Source organism: Toxotes jaculatrix, chromosome 20 (assembly GCF_017976425.1).
Source record: "Toxotes jaculatrix isolate fToxJac2 chromosome 20, fToxJac2.pri, whole genome shotgun sequence".
Classification (NCBI taxonomy): domain Eukaryota; kingdom Metazoa; phylum Chordata; class Actinopteri; family Toxotidae; genus Toxotes; species Toxotes jaculatrix.
This window is the reverse complement of record NC_054413.1, coordinates 2,197,117-2,212,218: the sequence shown is the minus strand read 5'-3', so window position 1 is coordinate 2,212,218 and position 15,102 is coordinate 2,197,117. Positions and strand designations below refer to the sequence as shown.

Genomic DNA, 15,102 nt, shown 5'->3' with positions numbered 1-15,102 from the left:
AAACGTTAACAGAGAGGTTTCAATATTTATAGTTGCTCAAGAGGCCTTCAGCTTTGTAGCCTTGAACACAGAAACGACAAATTCAACAGCAGTTGTCTTTTTTTTTTTTGTGGTTAAGAGGAACAGCAATTTTTGAGGGAGGAAAGAGCTAGTTATTTGACATGACACAAGCAGAAATCTAGCAATTCTCAGCACCGTGTTGACAGTTTGATAAAAATATAAATAAAAACAACAACAACAACTACGTCTGCTTCCAATTTCAACTCCCCCATTGTGCGATGTCAGATACAAGTCAATGACTGCCTACTACACAGCCTGAACTACTGAGTTCGGAACTCCAAAGGAAACGTATCAAGCAAAATACATCAGTTGTTCTGTAAACACTGCAGGTCCTTCACAGTTAAGGACAACATCCAACAACAGAATTGGCTTTTAAGCTGAATCTGTGAAGAGGATTGACGTCTGCAACTGTTCCTGTCAACATAATGACTGCGTAAAGTATCGCAGGGATTTGGATTTAGTGATCACTGCCTCAGCTGCTGCTCAATTGCCTTTGGCTAAACAGGAATAAACATCATCGCTCAGTATAGAGTGACAGGCTTGACTGGAAAGAGTGTGGCTCTTGCACTCGTATGCAGGGAAACTGATGGGCAAACTGCCTGCCTTGCAAACAGAACTCTGTCATCGCTGTGCACTGCATCATTTAACCTGTTAAGACCGGATGTGACATATGCGTGTATATCCCTTTAAGACTGGGTGCGACATTCGCGTGCTTCTTCCTTTGGAGCTGGATGCGACGTAAGCGTGTTTTGTATGATAATGATTTGCAGGTCTTTTCAATATCTTTTTGGTTATCGATTGTTTTTTAAAACGTGATGATGAACATTAGGGCAAAGGCAATAATGTATAATAAAAGGTTTTTACTTCATACTTCCTTCTGCTTGAGAGACGGGAAATAAAGGACACAGGTAAAACAGGATTACGACAACCAAAACGACCTAACTGCATGGTTGTGTGTTTTTGTTTTCCAGGCCAGCCCTCCTACACGGCCAGGCGTGCACTGCCGTAAATAACAAAACATAAATAAAATACCCTGGTACGCTGTGTACAGAGACGGAGCTGAATTTGTGGGGGCAAATAAACAAAAGCATGCAATATCAGAGATGGGGTCGAGAACTTGTACAGTTAAATTATTGAGATCCTCTGTGATGCCTCTCGTTCTGCCAGCGTGGGGCAAAACTGAGGAACGGGGATGAAACAATAGGGGGTGGGTAGGATTAAGAGGTTCTGGTGGATGTGGGGACGAGGGAGCGTGTGGCGACCATGAACACATGTCTCTCCAAACCCACCCCAACCCCCTAAGTTTTAAATGTTAAATGTTTAACAGGGAGGCTCTCAGAAGAGGAGCTTCAAAGAGCTGTTGCTCCACTGGTGCCAGGCGGGGGAAGTGCCGAGTGCAGAGGCCCCCGCTCTCAGGCTGGGTTTTTGTCAGTTGCCTCATGCGATGGTCATATTGCTATAAGGTAGTGCAATAACAGGTGAATGGCTGCACCGAGCGTCAAATGATGTCCTCACAGCTTTAATGACAACAGAGTACAGTACTGTGATTATACACTTATGACATATGGTCTCTTGCAGTTTTGATTCGCAGATATGCTTTCATTAAAACATTACAGAGAACAAGCTGGAAACAAGCACTGAATCTGTGCAGACCCACCCAACTCTCTGGTTTCCCAGATGATCAGCTCCTTTCATCTCTTCTAATGAAAATAGGAAAAAAAAGGGAAATAAATTCTCATTCTTTTAATGAGAGTACAGCTCATTACACTTCATAGCGATAACAAAAATTCCCCATTCTGAAATACGAGTTCAACTGTCCCAAACCAAGAATGACCACCCAAGTCCTGCTCCTTTCGAAGCAGCTTTCACTGGGACTGGGGGTGTTCAAAACGTCAATGTTAAAACAACTATAAAACTAGTAAATATGCTGTCAGAGGCTTCCTGTCTGCAACATGTGGCATAGAAGAAAAACTCCCAACATCAACCATCATGGGCCTCAAAAGGAGCGCAAAATACAGCCCCTGTTCAGGATAACCATCAAAAGCAATGTGGGGTTCAATGGATGTTTGAAGTTAAAGTAACGCTGTTAAGATAATTTAGTTAGTTAACTAAGTGCGGTAAGACAGCGCAAAGAACCAAGGATCCTGTGCCATTGGCAGAGTAGCCTGTCAATCCCACCTAACCCGGTAAATTCGACATGTGATTGGGCAGCACTTCAGCAGAGAGCAAACAACAGGTTAAGAGCAAATGCCCTTCCCTCCAGAATCCCATTTGTTTCAGAGTGCAAGGGTTTTTGCACCTTGCAAAACCTTTTTTATTAGATTTCAAGCTCTCAAACACCTTTCTTTTTTTCAGTTTCAAACTATGACATGATATTCATCCCATACTGGAAAACATTCAGCTCATTAAATGTGATCATCCCATCAGAGTGGAGGCAAATGGGAAGTGATGGCGGATCTGAAATGAGTTCTGACTCGGAGAAGGCTGTTTGAACAAGCACCATTGCACTCCTGCAGCCGTCCTGTCCAAACCCATCTGGGCAGAAAGTGTGTGTACTGTGGGACATTAGCCACTGATGTGTGTGTGCAGGAGATGAGGAAGGTGCTATAAGCCCAGCATTGATGGCTCCCTACCTTGGCCATTTCAGTCCCAGTAGTGGTGAACTGGTGACAGCCCTGGCTTTTCCCACACACACACACAAACACACACACACACAAAGAGCAATGCCACGGCATTAACATTTCAGTGGACAGAACTGTGATGCAAGCAGGCAACACACACTGCAGAGGCTTGTATGTGAGCTGCCATGATCAAACTGATTGTATTCTTTTGTTTGTTTGTCTTTTTTTTTGTTGGATGAAGGAATCGAATGAGAAAGAGGGAGGGATAAATCCATTAACTTTTCCTCAAGAGACCGAGACGTCAAGCTCAAATGGGCGTCTCCTCAGTGAAAGGGCCGCGGCTTGTCGGCCGCCGGCAGCGGGTCAGTGTTTCCTTTTTAGAATTCATAATGACGGGTCGTCATTATACAAATGACAAAAAAGCCAATCATTAATCGATATCTGCAAAATCCCCACACATAAACACACCCAGAGCGCTGAGCAGTCTTGCACACAGTCACACACAGAGCCTTGAGCGAATCTTAATGTATCCTTTCCCTTTTTAACTATGTATAGGCTACAACACATTGATTTCTAATGTATCAGGTTATGACAGCTCTTCAATATTGCTGGAGGCAGCCGTGGGGCTTACTCCGAGAGCACACAGCTCGAGGCTGCAGACCTGACAAGGGAGAGCTGGCATTACGGAGGAGGCTGTTGTTGTCCTGACTACTGTCACTGCAACTCACAGCAGACCTGGGCTGCTCGCTGCAGAGATATGACTCAGGTCGGTGTGTGGGTTACCTTAGCTGACTTCTGAGGCCCCGTCGCCACCTGAACTATCCCAGCAGAGGTGGAATGGGCACAATAATGAGGCAAACGCTGCCTCCCTGAATCTCTGCGGACAAGAAGCCCAGAATGTTTACCTTTTTTTTTATCTGGCCATCTAACCAGCTGTAGACTGTGCCCTGCCTAGGAGAACCACTGGGATTTGCTTACCGTTATCTATCCTGTTAGTTATCAGCTATGCCAGCCTTTAAATAATGCAGCTTGGATTGGGGAATAGAGTCGCATCACTTTGTAAGTAAGAGGTTGTCATGACTGTGCCTTACCTGAAGGAGGCAGCGCTCCTTGAAGACGTAGCCAATGAGCTTATCCAGGTGCATCAGACACTGGTGGTACCGGATATGGTGTGTGAGAACAGGCAGCATCATGGCGTGCTGTGGAGGACAGAAAGAATTGGCAAAAAGGGCACGAGTGAAGACAGTATAGGGAGAAAAAAACTGGAAACGGAAAGAAACAGGAAGAGAATCGTGCCTTATATGAAAGAAGAGTGAGGGGAACATGTTATGAGAGAAAGTGTGATGAAGAGATTGTGAGAAAGAAAGGCAGAGGGTTGATAGAGGGAACAGGGAGGGAGGAATCAATCAGCTAGTCATTATTTATTAAGTGGTGCTCTGCAACAGAGAGATGAAATAATCAAAAACCCAATCGCTGCACTGTGAGAGGGAATGGCAGAGAGGAGGGAAATCCACATTTGGACAGGACAGTCAAATCAAAGCTCATTTCGACATGTTGACACACTTACATTTGGACAAACACTGACAGCCCCCCTGTGACCCTCATATGTGACATTTAAAGAGAAAGTTTGAGAGCAACAAAGTTAAAGAAAAGTGAAAAAGGGAGGGAGAGGAGGAGCTGGTGGATGAGTTGTGAGCGAAGTGAGTGTGCATGTCAGCCAGGGAATGTGACCCGGAAAGTGAGGATGAAAGCGAAAGAGAAAACAGCCAGTGGTCAGCAAATGAGTCTGACAGTCAGAGAGCCAATCTACAGAATCATTAGTGGTGGCTTATCAAGTCGGCCAGTCAGAGTGGCTGAGAAACTGTAGCAAAGGCTGGTGTACACACATTAACCCTGTGCCACCACATGAGAGAGAAGGGAGCCATGCATGTTTTAATTAGTGCTACTGGGGAGGGTGAGACCGAGGCCCGGCGGCTACAAGCAGTGCTGCCACATAGCCCTTGGGCCATCACAGGGGCCGTGGTGACACACTCCCCAGGCCTTGTTAAGCAGCCAATTAACAAAGCCAGGCCCTGGTCATGTCTACAGCTCCTGACCTGTTCTGATGACTGCCTGAGTGACTGAGTATGTGTGTGTAGAGAGGAGGGGCGGGGGCTTGTTAGAGTTGATACACCAGTAATTAAAAGGTGTGAAATTTCTAATTTACTGTCACGGATGACGTTTGGACAGTTTGGACACCGTCCAACCGGACCAGTGACCTGAATTTTCTTCTCCCCTGGCTGAAATATTACAAGCATGAATTTTAAATTGCACTTTAACTCACTATATCGTCATTTCATTAACTGGAATGCCATAAAATGGTTATCCTTACTTGTTTTCAGGGTTTAATCACATCCATTTTTTTGTTTAATTTATGTTGCTCATTTATTCTGATGTGTGCTATATCTTGGGCAATAGCGATGTCATTGAAAGGCTGAATGCTTACAGTGCTCAACTTTTAAAACAACTCAAATCTGCAGAAGAGATTTAATCTATTTCCTACGTACCTGCCATCAGTTAATATTTAGATAGTTGCATTCCTCCATTTTCTGGTTTAGTTATGTATGTAATATAAAAGTAGGTGGATTAAAGTATATAGTACATGATGACAAATAAATGAATGCGCCATGTTGTTGCAGTGAATAAAGACCCACCCACACTTGTTTTCTTTGTGATATCGGAGAAAAGAAGCTGAACCGACTGATAGCCCTCACATGGATGTGATCAGGGACACAAAAAGAGAGGAAGACAGCAGCGAATCAAAAAGCAAACATGCAAACACAAATTTAAAAAAGAAAACACTGACGAATAAATAAATCCTATCCCTGCCTCCAATGTGTAGCCCGGTCCTTGACAGAGCCTTTCAAGTAAAATAACCTTGGTGTAGCAGAGCGATCTCAGTAACGAGGGGGCTGATGTTGTTCCAAATAGAGCGCCTGCTTTTAGAATCAAGAAACTATAGGTCAGTTTTGGTGTTATCTCTTGTCTGTGTCACATGTTGTGCAGAGTGTACCGCGGCAGTTCGAAGTGAAATTATTCATGAACCAATTAGTCGTAGCAGTACAGCTTGAAGCAAATATAATTGGGCAGCAATTATGGATTGGATCCTTCTTTGCTAGACCTTGCTGGTCTGCTGGTCAAGAGAGGTCTGGTTTTGCGAGGCTAGAACTTTCTGTCGTTCCTCTCCAAGTGTGAGCATGAGTATCAGCTGTAGGCGATCCTCGCTGCACACAGGGATAGGGGATGTGTTCAGAGAACAAGATGTGCAACGCTGATACCAATTATTTTCTAAGTAACAAGGCAAGAAAACAGCAGAATAAACAATAAATTAAAAGGATCATAAATTAAAGAATGCCAATGCATTTCATTACATTCACAAATCCATGAACAAATGCAGCTCTGTATGTTTCAGTGGGCACGACGTGGCACTAACACGTTCAGGTTTATGGTTCAAGTCTCATTAGAGCCGCTCATGCTAAACTGTACGCACACATGGAACAGTAAGCTGCATGTGTTGTCCCACTTCCCTGAGATTGAGATAACATGCAGTAAATACCATGTGGAGCTAAAATTTCATCCTGGGTTATTTTGATTCTAGTGCTTGAAGGAGATAATGGTACATGTGCTCTTGCCATAGTGAGTGATGGTGTCTCTGGTCTGAGACATTACTTAATGAAGGGTATGGCTGCCGAGGCTCTGTGGGAGTCCACTTTCCTTACACAGATTTTGACACTTGAATGGAGAAGTGACGCAATGCGTGGAAAGATCAGAAACCACGTTTCTGGCTGTGGCTGTGCATTGAGCACTGGTCTGTCTGAATGGAAGTACTTCTGTGTGCATTTAAAGGATAACTGCGGTATATGGCACGTTTTTGCAGTTCTGCCATCATATCTACATGTGTTACTGGCATTCACTGTGTCAACAGACAGGATGTAGACAGACAGTTTAAATTTAAACATTTAAATTACTTAAATCACGGTTAAGACATATAATATGTTTGATTTTGAATTTTATGTATGCGCAGTGCGTGCATTTGTGTGAGTGAGTGCACAGCTATGACCGTCTGAATGCACACACATATTTCTGTGTCAGATCCACGAGTGTGTATACGTGCCCCAGTGTTTGTGCGTGCATACAGTTGATGGGTGATACCTGACAGACGTCGGAGCGGATGCCGGTCTTCCAGAAGCCCTGACTGCTGAGCTCCACTGTCACCTCACGGCGCATAGTGTTCTTCTGACGGATCTTCTGAAGAGCTTCCTGCCAAACAACCAGGCAGTCAATTATTGATCCGCTGGAGCACAGCCTACAGGGACAGCTCCCATCCTCAAAAACCCCACCCCGCCCTCACCCCTCCCTTCTTCACTTCTCCTCTCCCAACAGATAGGCTGGCACATGCAATAAACTGAAACCGCCATGGCAAGACACACATACAGTACAGCAGTGGACAGGAGCAGTAGGGGATGTGACAGCTCTGCTGGTCCTGGCTAATTGAGGCACTGCAATGGGTCAACACGGCTGTGGGCAGCGGTGGCGGTGGCGGCACGGGGTGTAGGAAGGCTGATGCTGAGGCTTCAGTCCCAGCCACCAAGAGCTGAGGCACCTGCCCGCCCATTAAGACCACCACACGAGAGCCTAGAAGAAGCTCCATCAGCAGCAGCAGGAATCATTACACAAACACACACACCTACACAAACACAGCATCATGTCAGCCCTACAGCAAATAACTGGAAATTCAGTAAAGGCGGCTGAGCTTGAGACAAAAGGGTCCTACTAATAACAACCAAGATGGAAGATGTATTGACAGACTGCACCTCCTAAATGTCTGTGTGCACGCGTGTGTTTCATTCAGCTGAGACACTACCGACTCCGTCGGAGTTGGCCGTGATCTGCCTAAAATGGAACGCCAGAAATTTTTGACTCGCAGAGGAAATAAGAACAACAAAGGCATGAATAAATAATGCCATCCTACTTTGAACTGCGCATCAAAGTGAACACGCTCGCCCACGCGCAACACATGCATGCGCAACCACACACAACAATTCTTTCCATGGACAGCCAGCCACTGTATATGGAAAGCAGGAATCACAGAAAGCTGTGAATGATATGTAAATACTTTGTTATGCAGGGCTTTCGACAGGGTCAGGGAATGGACAGTAGTAAAAAAGTAAATAATTAACAGGGAATGGGAGGTAGAGAAGCTAACTTTCTGCCAGTCAAACAGGCAAGTCACAGCACATTTGACTTATATCCTCACCCTCTGCCGAGAGGAGAGTTTGTGTTGAGGTCAAACACCAAAGACACTGTCTGAAATTCGATGCCCGTGGACAGCAAGTGAACATCTGTTGCATACGCACTCCCTTTGAGGACCTGCGCTTTGGCAGGTTCATTTAGGGGCTTTAGTTTATTACAATCACATTTTTCACACTGTCTGAACAACGCAAAGCTAGAAGATTCAAGCTGCTGCACTTGGAGGTAGTTCAGGATAAGGTCTCGCAAGACTAACAGCTACATTTCCATAAAATCTGCAGTAGATATTCATGATTTCCAGAGGACAAATAATATTTCTGGTGACCTCCCTGACTTTTCCTCTTAGGCCAAATGTTGTCTTGTCTGTTTAGGAGGGATGCACTTATAGTTTCTTGGCAACATCTAGCTCCATCATCTGTGGAGGCTGAATGCACTTAAATCCCAAAAGCTCCTTCCCAGTGAATGTAATATACTATATCTCTATATCTTTGCTGGTAGGAAGCTTTTATAAACTGTCTGTTAAAACTGCCAAAAAATGTAAACACTGGTCCAATGTAAGCTGCAGTGGAACAATGATCTATATGAACACATCCCAATCAACACTGGAATAGACAGAAAAACACTCCTAAATTCTTGTGTGGCCTTGCTGAAGCCCAGACTCCAAACCAAAGGAAAATCTGTGGAATGAGTTGAAGACAGATTTTCAGAGACGCTCCTCGTACAGCTCGACCGAGCCTAGCCAAATCTGCGAGGAAGAATCAGAGCAAATCCCGAAATCCACATATGCCGAGCTGATACAGAGGACTCGAAGCTGAATTCACTGCCAAAGCACTGACTCTGGGCTGAATACTTATTCAAATTAGAGATTAGAGATAATAAAGTAACATACTTCTGTATTTCATTTTCAATACGCTTATAAAAAATGTCTCCTGACACATTCTCACCTTGTCATTATGGATTGTACTGTGCATACTGTTAAGCAAAACCAGTAAAATCTCAAAATTGATTTTTTTTAAATTTGGAATGTAAATCACTCAAAAAACCTTCAGAAAAAGAGGAGTTGAGTATTTTCTGTTCACAATATCAGCCTGTGTGTGTGTTTGAGGCCCAGTCAAGTATTTGGCTGAGGGACTCACACACAATCCATCTGGGCAACACACACAGGCAGCCAGCATGTCCCTCAATGCCACACCATCTCCACCCACACACACACACACACACACCCACACACAACCCTCCATGCTCTTAGCATGAGATCTGGAAATGGGTGCAGAGGTGTACACCCCGGTGTGAAGGCCAGTTCTCACCAAAGCACACACCTCTGGTCTCCCTGGAGCTCCATGGACTTCAGACCAAGCACAGAAGTATCCAACAGCCAGCTGGAGAAGCACAACATTGCTGTGAACACCTCTGACAGGGTGAGTCTTAATGGTAGCAAATGCCTATCAGAGGAACAGATGTTTAGTATTTCAGTGAAAGACCATTTACACAGGAAGCTTCAGTGTTCCCTCGGGCATTAAATAAGTAGTGATGCCACACTGCCACTGCAGTGAAGAGACAGTGACATGGCTAATGCTTGTGGTGGAGCCTGATGGACCCAGTGTGTGAGTGTGCATGTGTTTGGGATCAGTAATTGCTCCAGTGCGGGTTGACAGTAGGATTGTCAGGGCCTGTTAGCCGGAGAGCTTTGCCGAGCTACCTGGGAAACAAGCTAATTGAGCTCTGAGTTCTCGCTCATTATTGGTTCAGAGTGTATCAAACACACCAAAGGCAGAGACTGGATCTGTGGCACACTCAAAGCCTTAGAGAGAAGAAATGTTTTATCTACTGCAGAGAAGTTATAGCAGTCCCTCCAGGAGAGATAGGGTGTTACAAAGCACTCGTGCTCGGCTACTTTAGGCCACACACAGCACCTGCACCCTGTGATTCCCTGTGGCTACATGGTCATTACTTTGCTAAGCCTAAACCTTTTCCATTCTCAGTCCCTAGCGGTGATTTGACCTTCACACTCAACTCAGGAGCATTTACTGCCATCTCATTCTGGGCTGTAAATTCATCTGAATTATGCATTACAGGACAGGCTCACATTTTTCAAGTTGTCTTTAAAACAATAGTCAGGTGCCCAGATGACCCCATGATTTGTCTAACTTAGACTTTTGAAGCCTCATATTACCTTCAGATAAACTTTAATTTTTTATATATATATTTTAATGACCATTATGAGCAGGAGGAACAGGAGGAACATGTGGGCACCTGACTAGTGTTTAAAAACAGACTTGGAAAAATATGAATTCTTAACCAGTCTAAGAAAGTTGCTGCCCATCCCTCCACACCAAATAAGAGCTCAGTATTTATATCCTGAGTATAAAGACAAAGGGAAAGAAAGCTAATGACATATTTGTGAGCCAAATCTTAACCAGAAATAATGAAGCAGTGCTGGAGGAAAGGAAATTAAGCATTTATACCGACTGCAAAAAAAAAAAAAAAACCAACTGAAAAACAAAATTCTTCGGCTTCCTCTGGACTCCTCGGTGAAGGTTTGGTGAATTATGCAGAGAAGGCCGCTCATACACGTAAAGAGACAGGACGATCTAACAGTTAAAAGTAAAACCATTTCCTTCATATCTGAAGTAAAATAGTAACAGCAGATCTATAACATATCTAGCTTTACATGGCACTAATGTGCTAATCAGTATTTTTAGGGTAAATCTCTAAAAACAACACAACACTTAAAAATTCCTCTGCTGTGGTAAAAATGAAATGCTGCCTTTTTAAGTTTAGTGAAACAGCATCCCTGTTACTTAACAAGCATACATGCAATAACTCTAAATACCAGCGGCAGGTTCCAGATAAGCTGCGTTTGAATCAGTGCGCACAGTAGGAATAATAGTAATGGTAATAGTTTTGTTTTTGAAATTAGCGGCTGTGAATCTCTCATGTCTGCAGAGTGTGCAAGTGCTCCAGTGTTCCAGCATAACCTTTCATATCTGCAGGAAACGAACTTCCAAAAGGTTTCAACTGAAAGCACGTACACACAAAACAAATACAGGCCACCTGGCAGTGTTAAAGTATGGCTGTGTCAAAGGAAACAAACACTATCAAAGTGTGACTGTTTGCTTTCAACCCACCTCTCTCTGTGTCAGCTTCTGCTTGTCAATTTGCTTGACCTTGGGGCTGTTGGCCAGCAGGTGGCGTAGTTTCACATAGCTCTTCCACAGCTTCTGGTACCTGCCAACAGTAAATAAGGAGGTGTCAGGCTGACAGGCGTCTATCTCCCCCCCCTCAGTCTCCTGCTTTGCAACAACACATCAATATTTCATCTTCGGCTTGGCTGATATTAAACATAATTTAACAGTTGCCTGCGGCCGTTATTGCATTAGCTGTTTGTGTGTGAGGGCAGTGGACACAGAAGATTCTGTGTGTTTTAGATGTCTACCGTTTGAACTGTGAGCAGAGGTTCACGCACACACTGACTGACAATTTGCAGTTCACCTTATTTTCTTTTCTGGTAAAAAAGCTGTAAGCCACGAAACATTTGCGCAGCCCTGACACATGGCTCAAGAGCAATCTCACAACCTCCTCATTCTCACTTTCTGTAAAACCTCATTGTCTTTGCTCTCATTTGCATCTGAAAAGAGGCAGGGAGTTATCGGCAAGGTGACATGTAGCCACCGTACTAACCACCTCCCCCTTCTTCCCCCTTCTTCCCCCCTCTCTCCCCCTCTCCCCCCCCCTCTCCCTTTTCAATCAGACCTCCTGATTGATGCACTGAGGGCCGAGTGTGACCGTTCTGCTCCCATTCAGGAGACTTTCTCCTCATTTACCCAGAGTTATTCAATTATGATTGGTGGGATGGAGGGGTAAGGTGGTGGGGTTTGGGGGCTAGGATGGTGCACTGAAAGAGAGAAAGAGAGAGAGGTATAAAGAGAGAGAAAGAGAGAGAGAGAGATGAGGAAGGCAGGATGAAGAGGGAGGTGGGGGTGTACTGTGGAATAGAAGAATTATAGAGCTTTAATAGTGGGGACTTCATTAGAGACTGAGACGAGGGAATGAGACGGCTTTACCGCCCCGATTATCAGCTCACCACCACCTCCGCACTGAGGCAGCCTGAGCGGACGAGAGACAGAGAGAGGAAGAAAGAGAAAGCGAGACAGAGGGAGAGAGAGAGAAAGTCTATCCAGCCTGGGAGGCCCCCTCGTACCCAATCCGCTCCAATGACCTTTCCACAGATCCGCTGTGTGCTCTCGGGGTAGCACTGCCGTGGCTCTCGCCACTCCCTGCACATGCTTTCATTAGCATATGCTGCCTCTTCCTTTCTCTTCAGACCCCCTCTCCTGTTTCCTATCTCTGGCATTTTCAGACACGCATCTGTAACATTGCTGGCTTCATCTATCTGCTAAAGTAATGGCTTCCTGGCATTCAGACATAGGTCTCTGTTCAGTAAAAGCTGTGTTCAAATAGGACCAGAGCTCACAAGGCCAGCTGAAAGGTCAAAGTACCAAGTGACGGATTTTAAAAGTTATTAAAGTTACTCTCATTATCACCAGGAATTGAATATACCAAAGAATACATCATATATAATTATATAATCTGTAATCTGAGAGTGGCAGAGGATAGGTGAAAATGACAAGACGTTAGGTTGTGATTAATTCATTACAGTGTTAACGGAAGATAGAACAAGCCTTGCACTTAATATATCTCTGCCATCATTTACCTTTGTGCTGCTGTAGCCTTGACATCACCAGCTAACTTACACACACACACTCAAACAATGGAGATGTGATAAAATGCCACTCCAGGAGAGACAACCTGACAACAGCCAATCGCATTCATTTTGCTTTTTTCCTGAAACAAAAGCATATAGTTGTTTTCTACGTCTCTCAAGTCTGTCAAAAAAAAAAACAAAAAAAAAAAACACAGAGGACAAAAAGTTCCAGTTCTTTAAAATACAACTTTTACAAGCTACCAGGCCGGAGATAAGAAAAATGATGCATGGAACACAGCACTCAGGAAATGAGCTACTTCACTGTGCGCCAGTAGAGTGGCAATGTCAGGAAAAAAAAAAACAGCCCAATCAGAGCTGAGTATGTAAATTATGCGCTCAACTTCAGGCTTGTGAGAGAAAAGAGAGACTTTGCCACTTTGAATCCATGCAGTCTGTGTCACTGAGGCGTAAATGTGACAGCATTCAATTCAAACTTGAGCCAGGTTGGAGGTGTTGCAGGAACGTTACTAGATCCAACCCAGAGGAGACGGCAATCACGACTTTCAAAGAAAAGAGACTCCGTGGCTTATTCAGTGAAACCGACATGTACAACTGACAGCACATCCACGTGCACACCTGAAAGGAAGCTCTTCTAGTGTGAACTTCTTCTCTCTCTTTCTCTTAAATTCTTTATTTTGTTTTCACATATTTACATGCCTTTCATTTCCTTTTCCCTCCATCGATCCCTCCATTAAGTTTCTCTCACGTTTCATCCCTCTGTTGCTGTCATTTTCTGCCCTGTTCCATCCTTCCACCGTGCTCCCTTTTCTTTACAATCCCTGACCTCTGACATGTCATCATTCTTGCCTCAGCAGTCATTCATGGCGCTGGAGAAGCTCGAGTGGCGGCCCTGAACACAATTGTGCCCAGTGGGCAGTGTGAAGGGAAGAAGACAACACAGCTTCTTCAGTCTCCTGAGTTAATATTTGCTGCTGCTGCGTCCAAGGCTCCCTCTCTGTGGCACTGCCGCCGCAATCAACACCGACTCCTGCCCTCACTACACGCATCATTAGCAGTGGTAGGAAATCCTTTCCATTGGTCTCTTACTACTCGTGTCTGCATCGGCTAATGATGTCCCAGTTCATCCATAAATTTGTCGTTGTCTGGCGCTTTGAGAAGTTTGACATGGCAGCAGGGTGCACAGGGATGAAAGAGCTCAGCGGACAGACAGCTAAAATGTAACAGCAGGGGAGAGGGGACATTAGTCGGAGGGAGGAAGCAAACTAGTTCTGCCTAAATGGATTTCCAACTGATCATCCTCTTGCTTGCGTCTTCATCAACACCATTTTTCTCCTGCACCTCCTCCTGACTGTTGTGACTGAGACCAGACATTTGAGTTAAAAAGAAATCCACAGGTTTAAATTTAGAATGAGAGCGCAGAAACCAAGTTCGTACTGACTTTTGATTGGTGCTTGGCATCGTGTTGTCGCATCTCCTATGAACACCTCAGAGACCGAAGCTCAGATGATCTAATACACTGCTTTTGTTAATTATGCAGCAGCACAGTACAGTATTCCCTACTGCAGCCCTGTGGTGCGTGTGTGTGTGTGTGTGTGTGTGGCATTACTATTCACGAGACATAAACCGCAGCAGATCCCACGGCGGAGGCACCCAGCGGAAACCTGGGACCTGTGACGACGCATGTGAAAATGTCATGCCACTCGTTTTCTCATCCTTCTATTCCCCTTTCCATCTATCTGTCTATCTCCCTCCCTCTTCGACATACGCCACGATCGTCCTCCCTCCTCGATGCGCGACACGCAGGATTCTGCCGTCACAGCGTCCTGGGAGAGTGGTGGTGAATAAGGAGTAGAGGGAACGAGGGAGTCGGTACACAGCAGGGGGGGGGGCTATAAAGGGGAAAGATCTGTGCTCGGATGGCTGGTCGACATTTATGTGTGTGTGTATGTGATCTTACTGAGGGTCTCCGGCGTAGCTGAGCTGAGCGGGACGGATCCCAAAATGAACGATGATGGGGAAGGTGATGACATCCGGGTTGAACTGCTCCCTGTCCAATTGGTCGATGCGCACTGAGCTGGGTTTCTAGGGGAAAGGAAGTCAGTACACTGAGTCACGTTACAGTATAAACACATTCATAAAGCCACAAGGCAACCATCATTCAATCATCTGCTACCAATATATGAAATAAATAATCCACGCCAGGAGGGTCGTCTGTCACTGGGATGTAACGAGATCAAACTCGGATCCGGACTGTAGCGACCGCACAACAGTGATAAAGTGATGTCAGGGACGGAAAGCTAACTTCTGACGCTCTTATCAGAGAGGAGATTGACAAGCAACATGTCCTCAGCTGACTCCCAAATCACAGTTAGCCTGTCAGGCGTTTTACGAGATCAGAGGAAGGGA

General features: G+C 44.9%; 1 protein-coding gene across 1 annotated transcript in view; it reads right to left on the bottom strand.

Annotated features, from left to right (window-relative positions):
* drosha (drosha ribonuclease III) overlaps positions 1–15,102 on the bottom strand; it is a 76,327-nt gene that overhangs the window by 46,191 nt on the left and 15,034 nt on the right. The window contains exons 14-17 of the mRNA XM_041065625.1: positions 14,654–14,778; positions 11,099–11,198; positions 6,873–6,980; positions 3,773–3,880 (exon numbers count right to left, since the gene is read on the bottom strand). Coding sequence (XP_040921559.1) covers positions 3,773–3,880; positions 6,873–6,980; positions 11,099–11,198; positions 14,654–14,778 — 441 coding nt within the window. The remainder of the gene's footprint in view (positions 1–3,772; positions 3,881–6,872; positions 6,981–11,098; positions 11,199–14,653; positions 14,779–15,102) is intronic.